General features: G+C 35.8%; 6 protein-coding genes and 1 long non-coding RNA gene across 13 annotated transcripts; 3 read left to right on the top strand and 4 right to left on the bottom strand.

Annotated features, from left to right (window-relative positions):
* Nucleotides 1–610: 610 nt before the first annotated feature.
* LOC124197479 (bumetanide-sensitive sodium-(potassium)-chloride cotransporter-like) lies at nucleotides 611–6,150 on the top strand. Its single transcript, XM_046592973.1, has 24 exons — nucleotides 611–841; nucleotides 911–1,014; nucleotides 1,081–1,296; nucleotides 1,375–1,540; nucleotides 1,611–1,706; nucleotides 1,793–1,811; nucleotides 1,900–2,137; nucleotides 2,206–2,320; nucleotides 2,389–2,528; nucleotides 2,631–2,736; nucleotides 2,807–2,898; nucleotides 2,979–3,216; nucleotides 3,286–3,407; nucleotides 3,491–3,626; nucleotides 3,756–3,795; nucleotides 3,873–4,044; nucleotides 4,126–4,367; nucleotides 4,444–4,592; nucleotides 4,671–4,803; nucleotides 4,869–4,978; nucleotides 5,048–5,162; nucleotides 5,239–5,378; nucleotides 5,447–5,558; nucleotides 5,636–6,150. Exons 2-24 carry the CDS (start codon nucleotides 991–993, stop codon nucleotides 5,769–5,771), a joined length of 3,057 nt encoding a protein of 1,018 aa, XP_046448929.1. The 5' UTR covers nucleotides 611–841; nucleotides 911–990; the 3' UTR covers nucleotides 5,772–6,150.
* A 409-nt stretch (nucleotides 6,151–6,559) lies between these two features.
* On the bottom strand, nucleotides 6,560–11,489 carry LOC124197480 (glycine-rich protein 23-like). Of its 6 annotated transcripts, none has more exons than XM_046592975.1 (4): nucleotides 11,361–11,489; nucleotides 11,098–11,278; nucleotides 6,848–6,915; nucleotides 6,560–6,783 (listed from the first exon to the last, which is right to left on the bottom strand). In XM_046592975.1, exons 1-4 carry the CDS (start codon nucleotides 11,472–11,474, stop codon nucleotides 6,655–6,657), a joined length of 492 nt encoding a protein of 163 aa, XP_046448931.1. In that variant the 5' UTR covers nucleotides 11,475–11,489; the 3' UTR covers nucleotides 6,560–6,654. The 6 variants fall into 6 exon arrangements, with proteins under 6 accessions (XP_046448931.1, XP_046448932.1, XP_046448934.1 ...); XM_046592976.1 differs by having other exon boundaries at nucleotides 11,107–11,278; XM_046592978.1 differs by lacking the exons at nucleotides 11,098–11,278; nucleotides 11,361–11,489 and adding exons at nucleotides 7,004–7,175; nucleotides 7,258–7,406.
* Nucleotides 9,364–10,032, bottom strand: LOC124197481 (glycine-rich cell wall structural protein 1-like). The gene is made up of 3 exons (XM_046592980.1): nucleotides 9,928–10,032; nucleotides 9,770–9,842; nucleotides 9,364–9,673 (listed from the first exon to the last, which is right to left on the bottom strand). The coding sequence occupies exons 1-3, from the start codon at nucleotides 9,934–9,936 to the stop codon at nucleotides 9,471–9,473; spliced, it is 285 nt and encodes a 94-aa protein (XP_046448936.1). The 5' UTR covers nucleotides 9,937–10,032; the 3' UTR covers nucleotides 9,364–9,470.
* A 1,617-nt stretch (nucleotides 11,490–13,106) lies between the features above and the next one.
* LOC124196603 (glycine-rich cell wall structural protein 1-like) lies at nucleotides 13,107–13,747 on the bottom strand. The gene is made up of 3 exons (XM_046591745.1): nucleotides 13,674–13,747; nucleotides 13,516–13,588; nucleotides 13,107–13,419 (listed from the first exon to the last, which is right to left on the bottom strand). Exons 1-3 carry the CDS (start codon nucleotides 13,680–13,682, stop codon nucleotides 13,217–13,219), a joined length of 285 nt encoding a protein of 94 aa, XP_046447701.1. The 5' UTR covers nucleotides 13,683–13,747; the 3' UTR covers nucleotides 13,107–13,216.
* A 732-nt stretch (nucleotides 13,748–14,479) lies between these two features.
* LOC124196662 (glycine-rich cell wall structural protein 1-like) lies at nucleotides 14,480–15,127 on the bottom strand. The gene is made up of 3 exons (XM_046591819.1): nucleotides 15,016–15,127; nucleotides 14,867–14,939; nucleotides 14,480–14,805 (listed from the first exon to the last, which is right to left on the bottom strand). The coding sequence occupies exons 1-3, from the start codon at nucleotides 15,022–15,024 to the stop codon at nucleotides 14,606–14,608; spliced, it is 282 nt and encodes a 93-aa protein (XP_046447775.1). The 5' UTR covers nucleotides 15,025–15,127; the 3' UTR covers nucleotides 14,480–14,605.
* Nucleotides 15,128–16,173: 1,046 nt separating this feature from the next.
* On the top strand, nucleotides 16,174–16,858 carry LOC124196595. The gene is made up of 3 exons (XR_006875758.1): nucleotides 16,174–16,314; nucleotides 16,397–16,454; nucleotides 16,531–16,858. It is a non-coding gene; the product is annotated as an uncharacterized LOC124196595 (long non-coding RNA).
* A 779-nt stretch (nucleotides 16,859–17,637) lies between these two features.
* On the top strand, nucleotides 17,638–18,445 carry LOC124196709 (glycine-rich protein 23-like). 2 transcript variants are annotated; one of them, XM_046591880.1, is made up of 4 exons: nucleotides 17,638–17,715; nucleotides 17,803–17,968; nucleotides 18,055–18,122; nucleotides 18,209–18,445. In XM_046591880.1, exons 1-4 carry the CDS (start codon nucleotides 17,707–17,709, stop codon nucleotides 18,335–18,337), a joined length of 372 nt encoding a protein of 123 aa, XP_046447836.1. In that variant the 5' UTR covers nucleotides 17,638–17,706; the 3' UTR covers nucleotides 18,338–18,445. The 2 variants fall into 2 exon arrangements, with proteins under 2 accessions (XP_046447836.1, XP_046447835.1); XM_046591879.1 differs by having other exon boundaries at nucleotides 17,803–17,992.
* The last annotated feature ends 75 nt before the right edge of the window (nucleotides 18,446–18,520 follow it).

Below are 18,520 nucleotides of genomic sequence, written 5' to 3'. Positions count from 1 at the left end.
TGAAAATTTTCCGTTTAACTCTACCATTAGAAAGTTAGTATAAATTGTTGCTGTTTTCTAGTTTCAGAATTTTTAGCCAAATTTCTAAGTTTTTTCGTTGTTAATTTCCTGTCTATAATATTTTTTCTTATAATGGACCTACAAAAGCAGATTTCGACAGAGTTTCAGGTTCAAACCGCTTATGACACAGTTTGTAAAGTGATTACATAATTTAAGTAGATATACCATCATTTAAAAAGGATACCCTACTTTTTTCGTTCCGGAACGTTCTTTAATGGACTCCATGTCCCCATTTGATAATCTGATGTGAGGTTTTTAGCAACATCATGTTTTATTGCACTGCGATTACGAGTCAAAGTATGGGGCTCGCAAGTGTAAAAAGGTAACGAAAGAAAGTTGTTGCACTTTGTGCTATAGAATGCGTCACATTGAAGTTAACACTAGATGTAACACAATATTGTAAAAAACCATATAAACTCCCAATACAAACCAGTTTCAGTACTCAATGTCTTCAAGTGTACCAATCGTAACTGGTTCAAAACTATAGTTTCGAAATGAATTCACCCAGCAACCCTACCAATGTTTTATACACAGTTCATAAACACATCAGCCGCACCTTGTGTGATTTTGCCGCTAGTCCCGCCACATCTTAAGATTTCACCTTCTTATATTGGTAGAGAACTGAAATTTGCACTTGTTCCAATTTCTTATCGAGTGGTCGTATAGAGTCAAATAAATAGCAAAGCAGCTGTCCAATTCGAATCAGAATCGTCTTGCTACCAGCCCGCATCCGACGACAGCTTTACCAGTCTCTTAATTAAATCATCAATTTTAGGCAGAGGTAAAAATTCATTTATTAATCCAAACCTATATTGTTCATCTAGCCTGAATCCAATCGTTGACATTATAGATTTAATAAAATTCCAAGACAATAAGGCATCGTGGTTATTCCATTAATCCTCGTCACTATAGCACCTCCGGCGTATAGTCATGGAAAATCCTGCCTTTGAATATGTAAAGAAAATGGTTACATACTGTAGATTAAGTAAATAACACTGAATAATGAATCCACTTCTTTAGTCAGTATCAAACTGCGACGATGCAAACCTTCCAGCAGAACAAGACTATAGTAGCACGAATACTTCTCTTGCGCCTCCACCCAACCTAAATCGAAAAATGAGCCGGGACACTACCCCTCATATTGACAACTACAGAACTTGTAACAGTAATATTGAGAAATCATCAAACAGACCAACATTGACTGAGCTATATGACCCTACTGACTTCGCTGCCAAGGTAGGCCTATCATTGTTATCAATTGTTTATTGCAACAACATTTATTTGCATTAAATACGATGCAATTTGATTTACCAGCGGCAGGAGTCATTCGAGGACACTGCTACAGATTTCACTCAACAGGACGACTCTAAGGTCGAAAAATTTGGTTGGGTCGAAGGAGTTTTGATTCGCAACATGATGAGTCTCTGGGGAGTCATGCTTTTTCTGAGGCTTTCATGGGTGGTAGGACAAGCAGGAATAGGTTATACATAAACCGAACTATATACGTTTAAAAGAAAATGAAGGATAACATTTAATATTATTTAAATTAGGCGAAACATTGGTTATCATTGCAATATCGACTTTCATCACGTTGGTGACAGCTTTGTCTATGTCCGCCATCTCGACCAATGGAGAAATCGGCGGAGGTAATTAATATTTTTTTTTATAAAATAAAAAATTAATTTAATTTAATTTAATATTAAAATAAAACAATTGACTCAATTTCTATTAGGTGGGACTTACTTTGTCATGTAAGCATTAATCAAGCATCATGTCAAACTTTATTTATAGTTAAACTGTATTAAGTTTTAATAACATGCATCCATCGTAAAAATATAGGTCTAGAATATTAGGCCCAGAATTTGGTGGTTCAATTGGTATCATCTTTATCATTGCCAATATACTGGATTGCGCAATCAATGTGGTTGGCTTTTCCAGCGCCGTGAAAGACATGATGTTTGAATACGGTGGAGTGATTATTGTCGATGGAGACATCAACGACATCCGCATTATAGGCACCGCTTCCTTAGTATTCGTTGGCGCAATCTGCGGGCTGGGAGCCCAATATGAAACCAAGGTATATACAGATCACATAAATTGCTTTAACGAACTTAAACAAGTTCTATCACAAATAAATATCAACAGATGAAGGATGCCATGTTTGTCATTTTATTGATTGCGCTAAGTAATTTCCTTGTTGGCAGCATTATGGGACCATCCTCTGAGTCGGAAGCAGCAAGGGGTTTCACTGGATACAGCAGTATGTCAATTAACCAATACTCAATGATGCCTCATTCAACTATATTTAAAACACTATTGAATTTGCAGTTAATTTGTTGAAAGAAAACTGGGGCCCATCCTACACTGTAACTGATGGTCAAATGCAGAATTTTATTTCCATATTTTCAGTTTACTTTCCATCGAATATTGGTATTCTTGCTGGAGCAAACGCTTCCGGTAACTTAAAGGTACCTAGATAATTTGACAAAATAGTATCATTAAACAATTCAAAGTTTAAGAATTTAAAAATCTGATTGAAAATCGAATTATGCTATTGCAAAAATAATTAGAATCCCAACAAGGCTATTCCAAAAGGAACCATATTGGCCATCATAATTTGCAGTATGTCTTACGCTGGAATAGCTATCATTTGTGCTGCCACCGTTACTCGCGCAGGTAGAAACCTAATTTGTTATCCTTGTCTTGACAGTTCCTTATACATTACTTGTTAATCATCAATTGATAGCAACTGGAATAGTCGAGGATCTGCAAAACGGTACCAACCTAATTTGCAATGACACAGACCCATGCAATTACGGCCTTTCCTACGACTATCAAGTAAAAAAACAGTCTAATCGAGAGTCTAATATTCCCGATGATTTTTTAAATGTTCCATTAATCCAATTGTAAAACAAAAGGTAATGGCGCTAGTCTCTGCTTTTGCTCCACTCAATTACGTGGGATGTTTCGCGGCCACTTTGAGCTCAGCCTTAACGGATTTCTTTTCATGCGTTGCCCTACTCGAAGTCATCGCGGCCGATAAGCTGTATCCATACTGGTTGATTGGTTTTTTAGGGAAAGGATACGGTGTATCAAAGACACCACTTCGCGCATACGCCTGTACATTCATAATAGCATTAGCTTTCGTACTGATTGGTAAAAAATTGAATTCAAAATGAATTCTTATTTGCCATGTTTACTAATACTAGCCCTATTATTTCTCAGCCGAACTCGATGTAATCGCGTTGCTGATTTCGAATTTCTTTCTCGCCACGTTTGCTCTCATGAATTTCTCAACGTTTCACGTCAGTTTAATCAAACCCATCGGATGGCGACCAACTTTCAAGGTAAATAATAAAAGACAGATTTTTTAAAAAATATAATAAATACACTATAGCAAGGCATTTCATGTCCGCTTACATATTTTTAGTATTACAATACATGGCTGAGTCTACTGACGGGTATTCTGGCAATCGCTGCCATGATGCTCATAAGTATTCCCATCGCGATGATAACGATTGGGGTGGTCATTTTTTTCTATTTCGTGGTTCTTTACCGAAAGCCAGGTAAGATAAAAATTGTTTAAAGATATTAAACTACACAAGTACACATGTGCTGAAACATTGCGTTGTTTAACAATAACTAAAGCCGAGAAAATAATATTATGTTTTCACTTGGATATCTTTATATTTAAGAGGTGAATTGGGGATCTTCTACCCAAGCTCAGACATACCGGTATATTATTTACTTTGATACCTACATAAATTAACTAGAAGAATTACTACATTTTCCTATTTCATTTCCCACTATAGCATTGCTCTAAACAGCATTCAACAACTTGCCCATATCGAAGAACATGCCAAGAATTACAGGCCCCAGATTTTGGTGTTGACCGGACTACCCAACACTCGCCCTGCTCTAGTCGACTTCGCATATCTCATCTGCAAGAATAACTCACTGATGATTTGTGGAAATATTGTCAAGGTAAAAAAAAAAATATACTTAAATAGATGATTCAATAGATATGATTACCAATTACCATTATCCTTTATGCTAAAAAAACAGGAGCGATTGACGCATGAAATGCGCTCCAACCTCCAGCAGAAGGCTTATCGCTACCTGCGATTCACCAAAATCAAAGGATACTTCTCTATTTCTGACAACTCGGATCTCCAAACAGGCGTGGCCGCAATGCTCAGTCTCTCGGGAGTGGGAAAAGTGAAGCCCAACATCCTGATGATGGGGTACAAAAACGATTGGGCAACCTGCGAAAGAAATTTGTTGGATCAATACGTGCTAACTATACAGTGAGTTTTATTATTTTCATTGATCTATCGAATAACGCCCATTTGTTTAATTATTAACGATGAGCATTCATTACAGTACGGGATTTGAAATGAATGTAGCTGTGACGATTCTTCGTCTCAAAGAAGGGCTTGATTGCTCAGAAGTTTTAGCTGACGTCGACGATGCGATTTTAAAAGCTAGCAACAAAAAAACTAAAGGGAAAAAAGAATCTTTAGATATTCCCGGTAATTAGATTTATCTCAAGTTAACCAACAGATTCATAGTGTTCCGATTCAAATCATTCTCCTCTACCAAAAACCCAGCACTCGGAAATGAAACTCCCCAGACATTTACAGCATCTACTGATACCGAAACACAAACAGAAATTTCCACTAAAGATCGAAGTTTCGAACCAGATAAAAAGAAGAAGAAGGCTGAACAGAATCACCCCTTCAGGTAGGCCTTCATCTCATAGTTTCTTATGGCATTACATAATTTCTAAACTCATATATATTCCATAGAGACACTAACGGAAAGCCACTGCCAAAAAGCGTACTGAACAATATCATCTTATTCCAAAGCAAACAAAAAAAGAATACGATCGACGTTTGGTGGCTAAGCGACGATGGAGGTATATACCTTATATTAAGAAAATTCCAGCACCAAACATTTTTACTTGGGTTCTTCGATATTTAAATAGGATTGACACTTTTGTTACCGGTTATAATCAACAACCGATCGAATTGGTCAGCCACTAAGCTGCGCGTTTTCTGCACAGCGTCTGGTGTTAACGAACTGGAAAAAGAACACAGGGGGTTAGCTAGCTATTTTATTTATTATTAACATATTTGAATTTTGAAAAGTTTTTTTAAATTACTATTTTATGCGTAGAATGGCGATTTTGCTCTCCAAATTCCGGATTGATTACTCCGATCTGGTGATTATTAATGACGCTGACGAAGCACCGAAAGAAAAAACAAAGAAGTGGTTCAATGGCATAATACAGCCGTTGTTACAACCAGGAACTAATGGTCTGCACTATAATATTCATTTAGTCGTCAAATTTAAATTTAACTTAAAAATTTTGTAGGGCCTCTAGGCCCTCTACTAACGAAAGAAGAACTGGAAGTTTTCCAATATAAAACGGATCGCTATCTGAGATTGAGAGAACTGCTCCTGGATCACTGCTCGGATTCCAACTTGGTTGTCATGTAAGAAATCAGATAAATTTTTATGACTTCTATTTTAGTACAAAGAGACAAACAACTAATAATGAAAAAAAAAATAGGACTTTACCAATAACTCGAAAAGGAGATTTTAGTGCCCCGTTGTATATGGCCTGGTTAGAGGCACTTACAGCAAACATGCCACCGTTTATGCTCGTTCGCGGGAATCAAACATCCGTTTTGACATTTTATTCCTAAACTATAGGCGTTTCGTCTGTTAATGCTGACGCGAACCTCATCCAAAGCAATAAGACGTCTCGTCGTCTGTCATATTAAGCCCCACTAATGCTTTTTGCTCCTTCATTCACCACCTATACGTATTTCCTTTCTTTTGGAATTTTGACTCTTTTATCCATTTCATTACATTCGAGCTGGAAGGGATTAAATACGGTCGATGCATCGTTGCATTGGCGTAGTACGAGCCATTGAACCCATGCATCTATTGAAAATTTATCTCGAGAAGGTAAAGAAATATATTGTATCAAGAATCGTATAGTTGCCAGTGAAAATAATGTGTGCATTTTATAGTAGATATTGTAAATTGAACAAAAGAAATTATTACATTTTATTAAAAGTTTCTCTCTTTTTTAAATTTCACTTTTGAAAATCTCGTTATATGATAAAATTTTATGCGATGGCATCAATGATGCGTAAATCATTGATGCGATGGCAAATTATTCGGCCTAAGCTTTGTGTGGCGTTGTCTTTTTGAATATTCTTTATAACCTTACGCCTTACCCTTACATCATAGTTGAGTCGAGTTGCAATACTCATTTGCTAATTACGATTTGAAACTTTGGATTGTTTTCTCGACCCTACAGAAACTGATCGTATAAATATAAATAACATCGGGTTCTCTACTGGCTTATTGCGTTTGAGCCCCAAAAACAACACGTCTAATCCATTCTGCATTGAGGGGTGACTTAAAACAGGTCATTGCGAAACGATACATAAAAATTAATTACTAATGATTTTTTAGAACTTACTGGAATTGCAAATAATTTTATTAAATTGAACTTGTTTTACAATGTACAGTCTAGTCGCAAATTAATATTTAAAATGATGGAGCGGAATAGAAAACTTATTTTCCGAAGCTTTGTCCATTGCCGGTACCAGTTGCGAAATTCTGGCCAGTAAAGAAATTTGAACCAGCGGATCCGCTTCCACTGCCAGTTCCAAATCCACCATTCTGGGCACTGGAAATGCCAACCTATGACACACAAATCACACGTAAACAATTTGAAATAAAATTAAGTTGGGACAAAATCACTTACTCCTGAAGCTGTGGCTCCTCCTAGGCCGGCAGATCCTGTTCCAGCACCGGCACCACTTCCACTTCCTCCTGTAGTATAACAATATTATTAATTAGTAAAAACAATATAAAAAATATTATTTTGATTTTGAGCACAGTAATGGAAATTTTATCTTACCAAAGCCTCCCAATCCTCCGAATCCCCCAAGTCCTCCTCCTCCCAAACCACCAAAGCCTCCACCAAGGGGGCGCAGTCCAACAACGGGTCTTCCAAAGCCACCGCCACCGAAAAACCTGCCTTGGGGAACGGCCACCGTAACGGCGAGAAGAAGAGCTAGAGTGATGAATACCTGTAGAATGAAAAATTAAAATGTAAAAATATCGTTGAGTTGGAAAACATTGTCGGTTAAAACTGAGAGCTAAAAACTATACCTTGTTCATTTTGAGTTCTGTTTGATTCTGATTTTTGCTGATCAGATACCCTGTATTTATATACAAGTCTGCGTGCACTAAGTAGTTAGCATAATCTAAGATACATGGTCGAAGGAAAAGTAAAATTGTATGACCTAGTTTTCAAGAAACAACTCGGTGGGTATTTCCTCATTAATGACTAGGTGATCGAGGCCAACTAGTCGACAAAAAATATTTCTTAGTTGGATCCGTTTTTTTTAGATTGGAAATGAGAACAACACTTATTACTTTCATTTTATTGTTTTATATTTGACAACCTACACTAGCTGGTTAACCTTCATTTAACGAGCTTTAGACATTTCGTGAATTTAAAAAAAAATTCGCGACTAGGAATGTACCTGATATATGACGGTTTTCGTGACACTCCATTACGAACGATTTCCAAGTAATTTTGTGTCGTTGCTTTTTGCGCTATTCACGTCTTTAATTCGCTCCCTCTCCCCGTCATTTTTTTTTTCCGCTTCGTTTTGTTGAAACCCCAGCAAAAATATTAATATGTGAATTGTGATATTATGTTCCAGCAAAACGAAACGACAAAAAGGAAAGGGAGCAAAAAACAACAACAACAACAAAAAAAAAAAAAAAAAAATGCGAACAGCAGCAACCCTGAATAAAATTACTTGAAAATCGTTCAAAACCTGCAAGTCACGAAACCCGCGTTTTTTATCAAATAGTTTATTTTGTAATCTTCCACACGGTTATTTTTTGGAGTATTTATTTTCCAATAGAAAATTTCCGGTATCAGTCGCATGATCTCCAAACAGCTCACCATCAAAATAAGATGCTGATTCCTGATCCTGAACCGTCCGTTCCTCATTGTGTGCGCTAGAAATTCCACCTCCACTATAGTTGATTTTCCGCCAAATATAAACTAGCATTACTAGCATCATTGAAGGTGTAATTAATAATTATGCCAAAGTTTTAAAATAACAAAGGAAAATAATTGTAGGCTAAATTATACTCTTTAGGAGAATATTAAAAACTCAAATTTAACACCAAATCCGAACTGTGCTAGACGGGCAGGAAAATTTCCAAAAATAAAAATTTTGGCAACAATAAAGATTATCAATAGCTGTCAAACAGAGTTTTAATAATCTATATGTTTATGATACAAATACAACAGCCATATAAAATTGTAAATATAATTTGGAATAACGTTGTTTGTTTCAACAAACATGGAAAAATAACCTTTGAAGTAAATATTCTTATACAAATACGGAAGCACGACTGCATACCATTAATATGTACATGGTACAGTGACACTCAGCGGTATTTATCTGTAGCTCATTTTTTTAATGGTCTTATATTCTTTAGGCTACCTCTGAGCGTCTAGGAAAACCCAAGACGGGCTTTTTACATCGTGCAACACAATCAGGTTTGAACCAATTTTTACTGGATCGTAAAATATTTATTTGATTCTTTGTTTTGGGTGGGGACAGTTTTGTGCGTAGCTCATTCATTTTGACCTTGAACAAAAATTAAATTACAAATCTTTACAAATGCAACACGATAAGCGAATAATTTATAAATAAATGTATTGTTTTTTAGTTACTAATATGCGGACATACCGTATCGCGAATTTGCTTGCAGTAATTTTTAGTTCACCCTTAGAAAAAGAAGTAGACTGAAATTAACAATCCTTTATTTTATTTTGTTTTAAATGTGTTTTTGAATTCAAGAGCTCCGGTCATCGATGTTTCCCGGGAACATTGTACCGTATTCGTAAATAAGCTACAACTTTAGAGAACTGGAAATTATATTATTAAAAAAAACTGATAAAGCTTCATAAAATTTTTAAGTAGTTTCCAAAAATGGAAAAAAAAAATCGTGTATACTGCTGTGAATGTATAAAACTGAACACCGAACGAGAAAAAAAATCGTATAAAGAATTTATAATATTCCTCTATGCAATCATCAATATAGTATTTAGCTATATATGTATTTAACCAATAACCACACTATGAAAAATTATTACATATGGAAAAAGAAAACTTGCTAAATAAAATATCTCTTTCCGGTCGTCTGGTTATCACTTGATTTCCGAATAAAAGTTAAGGCGCGTTCAGCTTGTATTACAACCAGTAGTATATTTAAAATCCAAAACTTTTTTTTAACAAAATGCAACCATACAAAAAATAATAAAATTGGCAAAATGATTTACATCGTTGCTTCTCTTATTTTCCGTGAGAAAATCCGTTGCCTGTACCGCTTGCGTATTGTCCACCAAACAGACCTCCACTAGAAGCTTGTCCGGATCCTGATCCACTGCCAAATCCGCCATTGTATGCGCTAGAAATTCCTACTCCACTGGCTGACGCTCCAAATAAACCAGCATTACCAGTGCCAAATCCAGCACCCGTTCCACCACCAGGTGCATCTGTCGAATACAATGACAATTTCAATAAATTAACTTGTTGTTGCCACATAATACACTATAGGCCTATAATGGTAAATATTTTGAAACTATACTCACATCCACCAAATCCAAATTGTGGACGAGCAGAACAATTCACCAAAACCATAGCAAGAACTAGGATGATCAACATCTACAGAATAGAAAATAAAGTATATGGTAAGAAACCTTGTCAAAATAATAATTAAAAAATTCAAGTGTTTTGAACGATGTTTTACCTTGTTCATTCTAATTCAACAGACTTGTAGAAGAAGTTTCTTTCAGAAAAATAGAAATGTTACTGCACGTTGCTGATTTCCTATTCCGCGGTTTTTATAGTTGACCGTATAGGCTACTTGACGTTTAGCTGTCCTTTTCCCCTGAGGGTGTGATGGGTATTGGGCAACCCAAGATATAGGTTTTCCCAATTAAACCATCACGAACACAACCACCCAGCAAACCAGATTACGATTTCCCCGAATTTGTCTTCTTCTCTTTTTTGCATAATAAATACGTTACATTCTTTGTTTTCAAATTGCGTAGGACTTCTATGTACGTTTTTTCTTCTTTTCTATTTTCTTTTTTGGAAATATAGAGAACCGAATAAAATTTTATGCGATGGCATCAAAATTCGGCCTAAGCTATGCCTTATTCCTTATAACCTTACGCCTCTATGCTATTTTTTAAACCTAATGCCTTACATAACTCAGTTGAGTCGAATTGCAATACTCATTTGATAGTTAAGATTTTAAACTTTGGATAGTTTTCTCGACTCTATAGAAACAGATCGTAAATATAATTAACATCGGGTTCTCTACCGGCATGCGTTTGAGCCCCCAAAACAACACATCTAATCCATTCTGCATTGAGGGGTGACTTAAAACAGGTCGTTGTGAAACGATAATACGTATTTTTTACCGATTTTTTAATGCATATTTTTTAATTGATTTTAAATGATTTTTAGAACTTACTACAATTGCAAATAATTTTATTAAATTGAACTAGTTTTACAATGTACAGTTTAGTCGCAAATATTAAAAAAGGTGGAGCGGAATAGAAAATTTATTTGCCGAAGCTTTGGCCGCTTCCATCACCAGTAGCGAAATTCTGGCCAGTGAAGAAATTTGATCCAGCGGATCCGCTTCCACTGCCAGTTCCAAATCCACCATTCTGGGCACTGGAAATGCCAACCTGTTATAACAAAAAAAATTCCAACATGAACAATTTGATTTTTAATAAAAATTTTGAAAATCAACGGGGACCAAAAAAAAACACTTACTCCTGAAGCTGACACTCCTCCTGGGCCAGCAGATCCTGTTCCAGCACCGGCACCACTTCCACTTCCTCCTGTGGTATTAAAAATATACATGTAGTTTGAGGCAGTTATTGGGATGCAAATTTTGTCTTACCAAAGCCGCCAAAGCCTCCCAATCCTCCAAATCCTCCAAGTCCTCCTCCTCCCAAACCACCAAAGCCTCCACCAAGAGGGCGCAGTCCAACAACGGGTCTTCCAAAGCCACCGCCACCGAAAAACCTGCCTTGGGGAACGGCCACCGTAACGGCGAGAAGAAGAGCTAGAGTGATGAATACCTGTAGAATGAAAAATTCAAAGGTAAAAATATCGTTGAGTTGGAAAACATTGTCGGTTAAAACTGAAAGCTAAAAACTATACCTTGTTCATTTTGAGTTCTGTTTGATTCTGATTTTTGCTGATCAGATACCCTGTATTTATATACAAGTCTGCGTGCACTAGGTAGCTAGTATAATCTTCTAGTTTACGATTCATGGTCGAAGGAAAAGTAAAATTGTATGACCTAGTTTTCAAGAAACAAGACCACTAGATAGGTATTTCCTCATTTATGACTCTGTGATCGAGGCTAACTAGTCGTAACTAGTCTATTTAACAAAAAATTACTTCTTGGTTGAATCCGATTTTTAAGATTGGAAATGGGAACAACACTTACTTTCATGTTATTGTTTTATATTTGACAACCTAAACACTAGCTGATTAACCTTCATTTAACGTGTTTTAGACACTGTGTAAATAAAGAAAAAGGCACACATTTCGCGACGAGGAGTGTATACCTGAGATGACGGTTTTCGTGACACCCCATGACAAAAGATTTCCAAGTGATTTTTTGCGTTATTCACGTCTTTGGCTCCCGATCCCTGTCTTTTTTTTTGCCGCTTCGTTTTGTGGAATTCCGCGTTGAGGGAGAGAAAGTTTGTGAAAAATTAATTTCACAGTGTCCAAAATTCAATTAATGTCCTCCCAATGACACAGTGTCCTTATAATCATGTAACCTTCTAACGACGAAATTCTTCGATTGTAAATTTAATTGGAATTTTTTTTTAGACTTTATGTGTTACAAAATTAAATCAAATAATAAAAAAGTGTTTACGCTATTAAACACGTTTATTTTTTGCAGTATTTATTTTCAAATAAAAAAATTTCCGGTATCGTCGCATGATCTCCAAACAGCTCACCATCAAAATAAGATGCTGATTCCTTATCCTGAACCGACGCCCATTCCTCATTGTGTGCGCTAGAATTTCCACATCCACTATAGCTGATGTTCCACCAAAATAATGGTTAGGCTAAATCATACTCTTTAGGAGAATACTAAAATAAACTCATATCCAACACCAAATCCGAATTGTGCTAGACGGGCAGGAAAATTCCTAAAAATTAAATTTTGGCAACAACAAAGATTATCAATAGTTGTCAAACATAATTTTAATAATCGATATGTTTATGATACAACAGTCATATAAAATCGTTCATATAATTTGAAATGATTGTTTGTTTCAACAAACATGGAAAAATAACCTTTGAAGTAAATATTCTTATACAAATACGGAAGTACGACTGCATACCATTATGTACATGGTACAGTGACACTCAGCGGTATTTATCTGTAGCTAATGTTTTTTAAATGGTCTTATATTCTTTAGGCTACCTCTGAGTGTCTATGAAAACCCAAAACGGGCTTTTTACATCGTGCAACACAATCAGGTTTGAACCAATTTTTACTGGATCGTAAAATATTTATTTTATTCCTTTGTTTTAGGTGGGACAGTTTCGTGCGTAGCTCATTCATTTTGACTTTGATATGAAAATTAAAATACTAATAATCTTTCAAATGCATTATGCAACAAGAAAAGTAAAGAAAACAAATAGTATATACCGCTGTGAATGTATAAAAGTGACACGAACGAGAAAAAAAAATCATGTGAAGAATTCACAGTATAATATTCCTTTATTTTTTCCTTTTTCAATCATCAACAGTATTTAGCTATATTTATCAAACCACACGTTGAAAAATTATTTACATTAAAAATGAAAACTTGCTAAATAAAATATCTCTGATGACCGGTTATCACTTGATTTGCGAATCAACGTTAAGACGCGTTCAGCTTGCGTTACAACCAGTAGTATATTTAAAACTCAAAAAAAATTTTTTTAACAAAATGCAACCATACCAAAAATAATAAAATTGCGCTAAATGATTTACATTGTTGTTTCTCTTATTTTCCGTATGAAAATCCGTTGCCTGTACCGCTTGCGTATTGTCCACCAAACAGACCTCCACTAGAAGCTTGTCCGGATCCTGATCCACTGCCAAATCCGCCATTGTATGCGCTAGAAATTCCTACTCCACTGGCTGACGCTCCAAATAAACCAGCATTACCAGTGCCAAATCCAGCACCCGTTCCACCACCAGGTGCATCTGTCGAATACAATGACAATTTCAATAAATTAACTTGTTGTTGCCACATAATACACTATAGGCCTATAATGGTAAATATTTTGAAACTATACTCACATCCACCAAATCCAAATTGTGGACGAGCAGAACAATTCACCAAAACCATAGCAAGAACTAGGATGATCAACATCTACAGAATAGAAAATAAAGTATATGGTAAGAAACCTTGTCAAAATAATAATTAAAAAATTCAAGTGTTTTGAACGATGTTTTACCTTGTTCATTCTTATTCAACAGACTTGTAGAAGAAGTTTCTTTCAGAAAAATAGAAATGTTACTGCACGTTGCTGATTTCCTATTCCGCGGTTTTTATAGTTGACCGTATAGGCTACTTGACGTTTAGCTGTCCTTTTCCCCTGAGGGTGTGATGGGTATTGGGCAACCCACGATAGTTTTTCCCAATTAAGCCATCACAACAAACACACCCACCGAAAACTGGATTACAATTTCCCCGAATTTGATTTCTTCTTCTTTTTTTGCACAATACATTTGTTTTCAAATTTCTTACCTGCATTTCATAATTTAATTTAATTATTTCTTTATCATGACCGAATTTGCACGAGAGATTCATACACAATAATAAATTGTTTGTCATTCTTTTTTATAAAATTCCTTTGTCAATTTGTTCTATATGGAATTTTTAAGTTTACTTTGATCATTTATTAACTTGCTGTGGCTTGCTGTGACACGTACAAGGCCAATATTTGCGTTTTTTTACTTTATTCCGTGTATATTATTTTATTGGGAGGGATTCGTTGTTCACTTATTCGAGCTGGGTTTAATATTTGTTTTGAGAATCAGATAAATTTTCAAATGAGGCTCAGCGTACTATCTAGACATAGATATTTTCTTCTATCTCTTTAGTATTTACAGACTTATTACTGAATACTGAGTCAGAAAAACTATTTTTTCTATTAATTTTACTTCAATTGCGACAATAGTAATTATTAATACCGATATTCTTTTTTAGGTGCTTAAAAGTCTAATTGTTTTATTTCTTGTGCAAAAATTTATACTTCTGTTTTTCTATAACCATCATAGTGTATATTTCCATCTTTGAAATGTCAGATATGCATAAAAATTTAAACAAAAAACGAATGCGGTTGTTGTACGTGATAATGAGATATTTTATGGGGTCTTCGACCTCTTATTTTCCATAAGATGATCCACTGCCTGTGCCAGTTGCGAATTGTCCACCAAAGAGACCACCACTATAGGCCGATCCTGATCCGGAACCAACGCCAAACCCACCATTGTGTGCGCTGGAAATGCCTACTCCACTGGCGGACACTCCACCAAAACCAGCACTACCAGTTCCAAATCCAGCACCACTTCCACCAGGTCCGTCTATTTAAAGAAAAAAACATTGAACAAATTTTCGGATGGCAGGCCTATATGCAATACTCACATCCACCGAATCCAAAAGTTGGAAGAGCTGAGCAATTTGCTAAAATCATGGCAGCAACTAGGACGATCAACATCTGCAAAATTCAAATAAACAACGTATTAAAAATTCTTTCACAGATAAGTAAATAGAAAAATTAGCCGTTTGTTTACTTTGTTCATTCTCTTAAAATTTAGCGAAAGAGATTTCTTCGTGAAATTCGAACTGATAGTGTTTGTTGATGTGTCCGCTCTCGACGGCTTTTTATACTGCGGCTCCCCGCTCCCCTAGCTAAGAGGCGGCTAAGAGCTGTTTGATGCCCACGGGCCACGGATGGCATCTGGGAAATCCAAAGTTGGGATTTTCTATCTTCTGATTTCTCATCGCACAGAAAACCGGTTATAACTGATAATTACTAGTTCGTAAACTTATGGTCTGCTGTTGTTATTTGTTATTCACCTGTAGTTTAAGGGGAAGGGGTAATTTTGTGCACCTAGCTTTTAAAGTTGTAAAAATATTTATACGCTTCTAATTTATATATTGCTTCGATGACGAATTAAATTATGACGTATTTAACATTCAGCATATTCACGTCATGAATGAAAACAACATTTAGTAAATATTTTCAAAATACCATATTTCCTTAATTACCAAAACTACATGTAGATATTGGATTTCTTAGAAACTGTGAATTGATTGCGAAAATCCTGCCATTTTGATTTCTTGGATAGATTTCAAACTATAGGTATACACACCATCCTTCCATTTATGCAAAAAAAAATATTATGCAATCATTTCCTCCATTATTTCCCTGAAGAATTCAAGGCCATTAGGTATAAAAGTTCCAGTTTCTCCCTTCCGTGAAATCCGACGATTAAATTTTTTTTATACCTCCCACCCATAACAGAATCTTGCAACAATTTAACATTTGTTTTAATTATTATTAAACACTGCATTTCCTTCTTGTTTGTGTTCTGAAAGGTCATAATGTTATTGGGCATGGGAACGGTTTCAAAATAAAAATCAAGGTAACATGTAGCATAGCCGTACCAACAATTCGTTTTAGACAACCAGTAAAATAACGTTAGTTTTTTTTACTTCCTATCTCAGCAGTTGGGAATCAAGGTTTTTAAAATATGATATGACAAAAAAATGTAACTTGCCAAATTAATCAAGATTGTGAAATGTTATTAGCTATATAGAAAAATAACTTGTTAAGCCTTGGAAAAACCCTTAATGTTTCAGCTCTCCTGCTTTGAACCGGTTTTCTGACTTTCATTATAGTACTATTCATGTAAATGAAGGAAACGCGGAACATTTATAAAACCCGCAAATCAAGAATCGAAAAGTAACCAGTTGTCTTTGTACATCAGCCGTCGACTGAAGAAATAATAAATCGTCGCTATCTGCTGACAGAAGTCATCTACCATCTCATCAGAATCATTTACCATTCGCGAAATTATAGAATGAAGGTTTGCTACATTTTAAAATTGAAATTTCAAAAATAAATGTTTGGATTTACTTTGAAATTCACCTCGATCAATATCATTTCAGGTTATCGCTCTTCTCCTGTTGGTTAGCGTCTCGGTAGTTTATTCCGCTCCTCAAAGTAGTAAGTGCAAATAAATCACCAGTGAAATAGAAGACGTTGATGTAAGAGTGGATATAATGTATGTATTTTTTATTAGTTGAATTTGCCATTATCGATGTGATTAATTCGGCTATACCAAACGTGGTGGTGAACATCCCAACTGCAGCCACTCGACCGGTCGTGAATATTCCAGCTGTGCCATCGCAAGGAGGAGCTGCTGCTTTCGCTTCAGCTCGTGCCCCGGCTGGTTCGCAAATTTTAACTCAGACAAGTGTGAGACGTCGCAATGATGACGACGACAAAAGAAAATAACGCGAGCAATCCAAATTCAGATGTAATTATGTTGCAAATATGTAAATAAAAAAATTTTCGGCATGCAATATGGCAACAGGATATGAAAATAAATAGCATCATTTGAAATTTGACTTTGGTTAATTTTTCATTACACAAATTTTGCACCTTTAAATCCAACCCCAAAAAATTGGATTTATATATATAAGATCACGATAATGTTACATTGATGACGTTTCCCATTCCATGAGCTTACGGTACGATTACAGAAAAAAAAAAAAGAAAAAGAAAATAGCTAAATTTGAAAATTTACACAAAATATAATTATAGGCCCCAGGCCCCTATATTTAGGCCTATTGATTATACTAAATAAATAACCTCCACTACAATAATTCGAAGTAGGCCTATACAATGTAGCTAAGACATGACGTTTTGTTTTGACAAATTGACATATGCCAGCTATAACACAGTATACATATATACACAGTACAATTATATAATAATATACATAGGTACGTATATACCATATACGTGCCACATGAAACTGGGCGACAGCACGCCTGGAAAAAAATAACCTTGACAAGGATATGCTAAATTTTTTTGTCAATTTGGCTGATTTGAAGGGGAAGACGTGAAATGTGTTAAATTATTTTACAGCAGTGGAAATAACAACAAGCGAGGATGAAGGTGAACCAGTTTGTGCAACACCGTAACCTGGCAAGAAAAATGAAAGTGCTGTTGTTCCCGTTCCGAGTCTATTTTAAAGATTAGAATATTGAGCAAATTTATTTTTTTAAATAGTTGTTGTCCCCGTACCAATTTGAAAAGAAGGAAATATCGATGTCGATGTAGTCTAGAAAACTAGGTCAGACTACCTTGGACTATTAGTTTAGATGGTAGTCATGGTACTGACTGCGCGTGCAGTTTCGCATATAAAAGCGGGCATTTGGTCAAGAAAAATCAGAATCACACAAAACTCAAAATGAACAAGGCAAGATTCAACTTTCAGTTTCAATTGTTACAGTTTTTTCATTAAGTCTCATTCGATTTAACGACATTACCTTTTCTATTGTTGCAGGTATTCATCACTCTAGCTCTTCTTCTCGCCGTTACGGTGGCAGTTCCCCAAGGCAGGTTTTTCGGCGGCGGTGGCTTTGGAAGACCCGTTGTTGGACTGCGCCCCCTTGGTGGTGGCTTTGGTGGTTTGGGAGGAGGAGGACTTGGAGGATTTGGAGGATTGGGAGGATTGGGAGGCTTGGGAGGCTTTGGTAAGACAAAATTTGCATCCTAATAAATGCCTCAAACTATATGTATATTTTTAATACCACAGGAGGAAGTGGAAGTGGTGCCGGTGCTGGAACAGGAACTGCTGGCCCAGGAGGAGTGTCAGCTTCAGGAGTAAGTGTTTTTTTTGGTCCCCGTTGATTTTCAAAATTTTTATTAAAAATCAAATTGTTCATGTGCGATTTTTTTTGTTATAACAGGTTGGCATTTCCAGTGCCCAGAATGGTGGATTTGGAACTGGAAGTGGAAGCGGATCCGCTGGATCGAATTTCTTTACTGGCCAGAATTTCGCAACTGGTGATGGAAGCGGCCAAAGCTTCGGCAAATAAATTTCCTTATATACCCGACCTTATTTCTGAAATTCTAGTTGACGACGAATATTTGTATTGTATATTGTAAAAACAATTTTCCAACCTTAATAAAATATTTACATTAAAGTACGGTACCCGGGTACCGGTATTCATTTTATCAACTGACTCAAGTAAGGGGTAATGCTCGGGAAAACTTAAGGT

This window comes from Daphnia pulex, chromosome 7, assembly GCF_021134715.1.
Source record: "Daphnia pulex isolate KAP4 chromosome 7, ASM2113471v1".
Classification (NCBI taxonomy): Eukaryota; Metazoa; Arthropoda; class Branchiopoda; order Diplostraca; family Daphniidae; genus Daphnia; species Daphnia pulex.
This window is presented reverse-complemented; position numbering and strand designations above follow the sequence as displayed.

Bases quoted from the DNA above. Each gene is read 5' to 3' on its own strand.
- LOC124196603 (XM_046591745.1), bottom strand. The intron at 13,420-13,515 runs GTGAGTATAGTT...TGTATTCGACAG, and splicing joins ACAATTTGGATTTGGTGGAT to ATGCACCTGGTGGTGGAACG.
- LOC124197481 (XM_046592980.1), bottom strand. The intron at 9,674-9,769 runs GTGAGTATAGTT...TGTATTCGACAG, and splicing joins ACAATTTGGATTTGGTGGAT to ATGCACCTGGTGGTGGAACG.
- LOC124196709 (XM_046591879.1), top strand. The intron at 17,993-18,054 runs GTAAGACAAAAT...TTAATACCACAG, and splicing joins GGGAGGCTTGGGAGGCTTTG to GAGGAAGTGGAAGTGGTGCC. The intron at 18,123-18,208 runs GTAAGTGTTTTT...TTGTTATAACAG, and splicing joins GAGGAGTGTCAGCTTCAGGA to GTTGGCATTTCCAGTGCCCA.
- LOC124197479 (XM_046592973.1), top strand. From the start codon at position 991: ATGGAAAATCCTGCCTTTGAATAT. The intron at 1,541-1,610 runs GTTATACATAAA...TATTTAAATTAG, and splicing joins GGTAGGACAAGCAGGAATAG to GCGAAACATTGGTTATCATT. The intron at 2,321-2,388 runs GTATGTCAATTA...TTGAATTTGCAG, and splicing joins GGGTTTCACTGGATACAGCA to TTAATTTGTTGAAAGAAAAC.
- LOC124197480 (XM_046592975.1), bottom strand. From the start codon at position 11,474: ATGAATCGTAAACTAGAAGATTATACTAGCTACCTAGTGCACGCAGAC. The intron at 11,279-11,360 runs GTATAGTTTTTA...TTCATTCTACAG, and splicing joins CAGAACTCAAAATGAACAAG to GTATTCATCACTCTAGCTCT. The intron at 6,784-6,847 runs GTAAGTGATTTT...TGTGTGTCATAG, and splicing joins GAGGAGCCACAGCTTCAGGA to GTTGGCATTTCCAGTGCCCA.
- LOC124196662 (XM_046591819.1), bottom strand. The intron at 14,806-14,866 runs GTGAGTATTGCA...TTCTTTAAATAG, and splicing joins AACTTTTGGATTCGGTGGAT to ACGGACCTGGTGGAAGTGGT.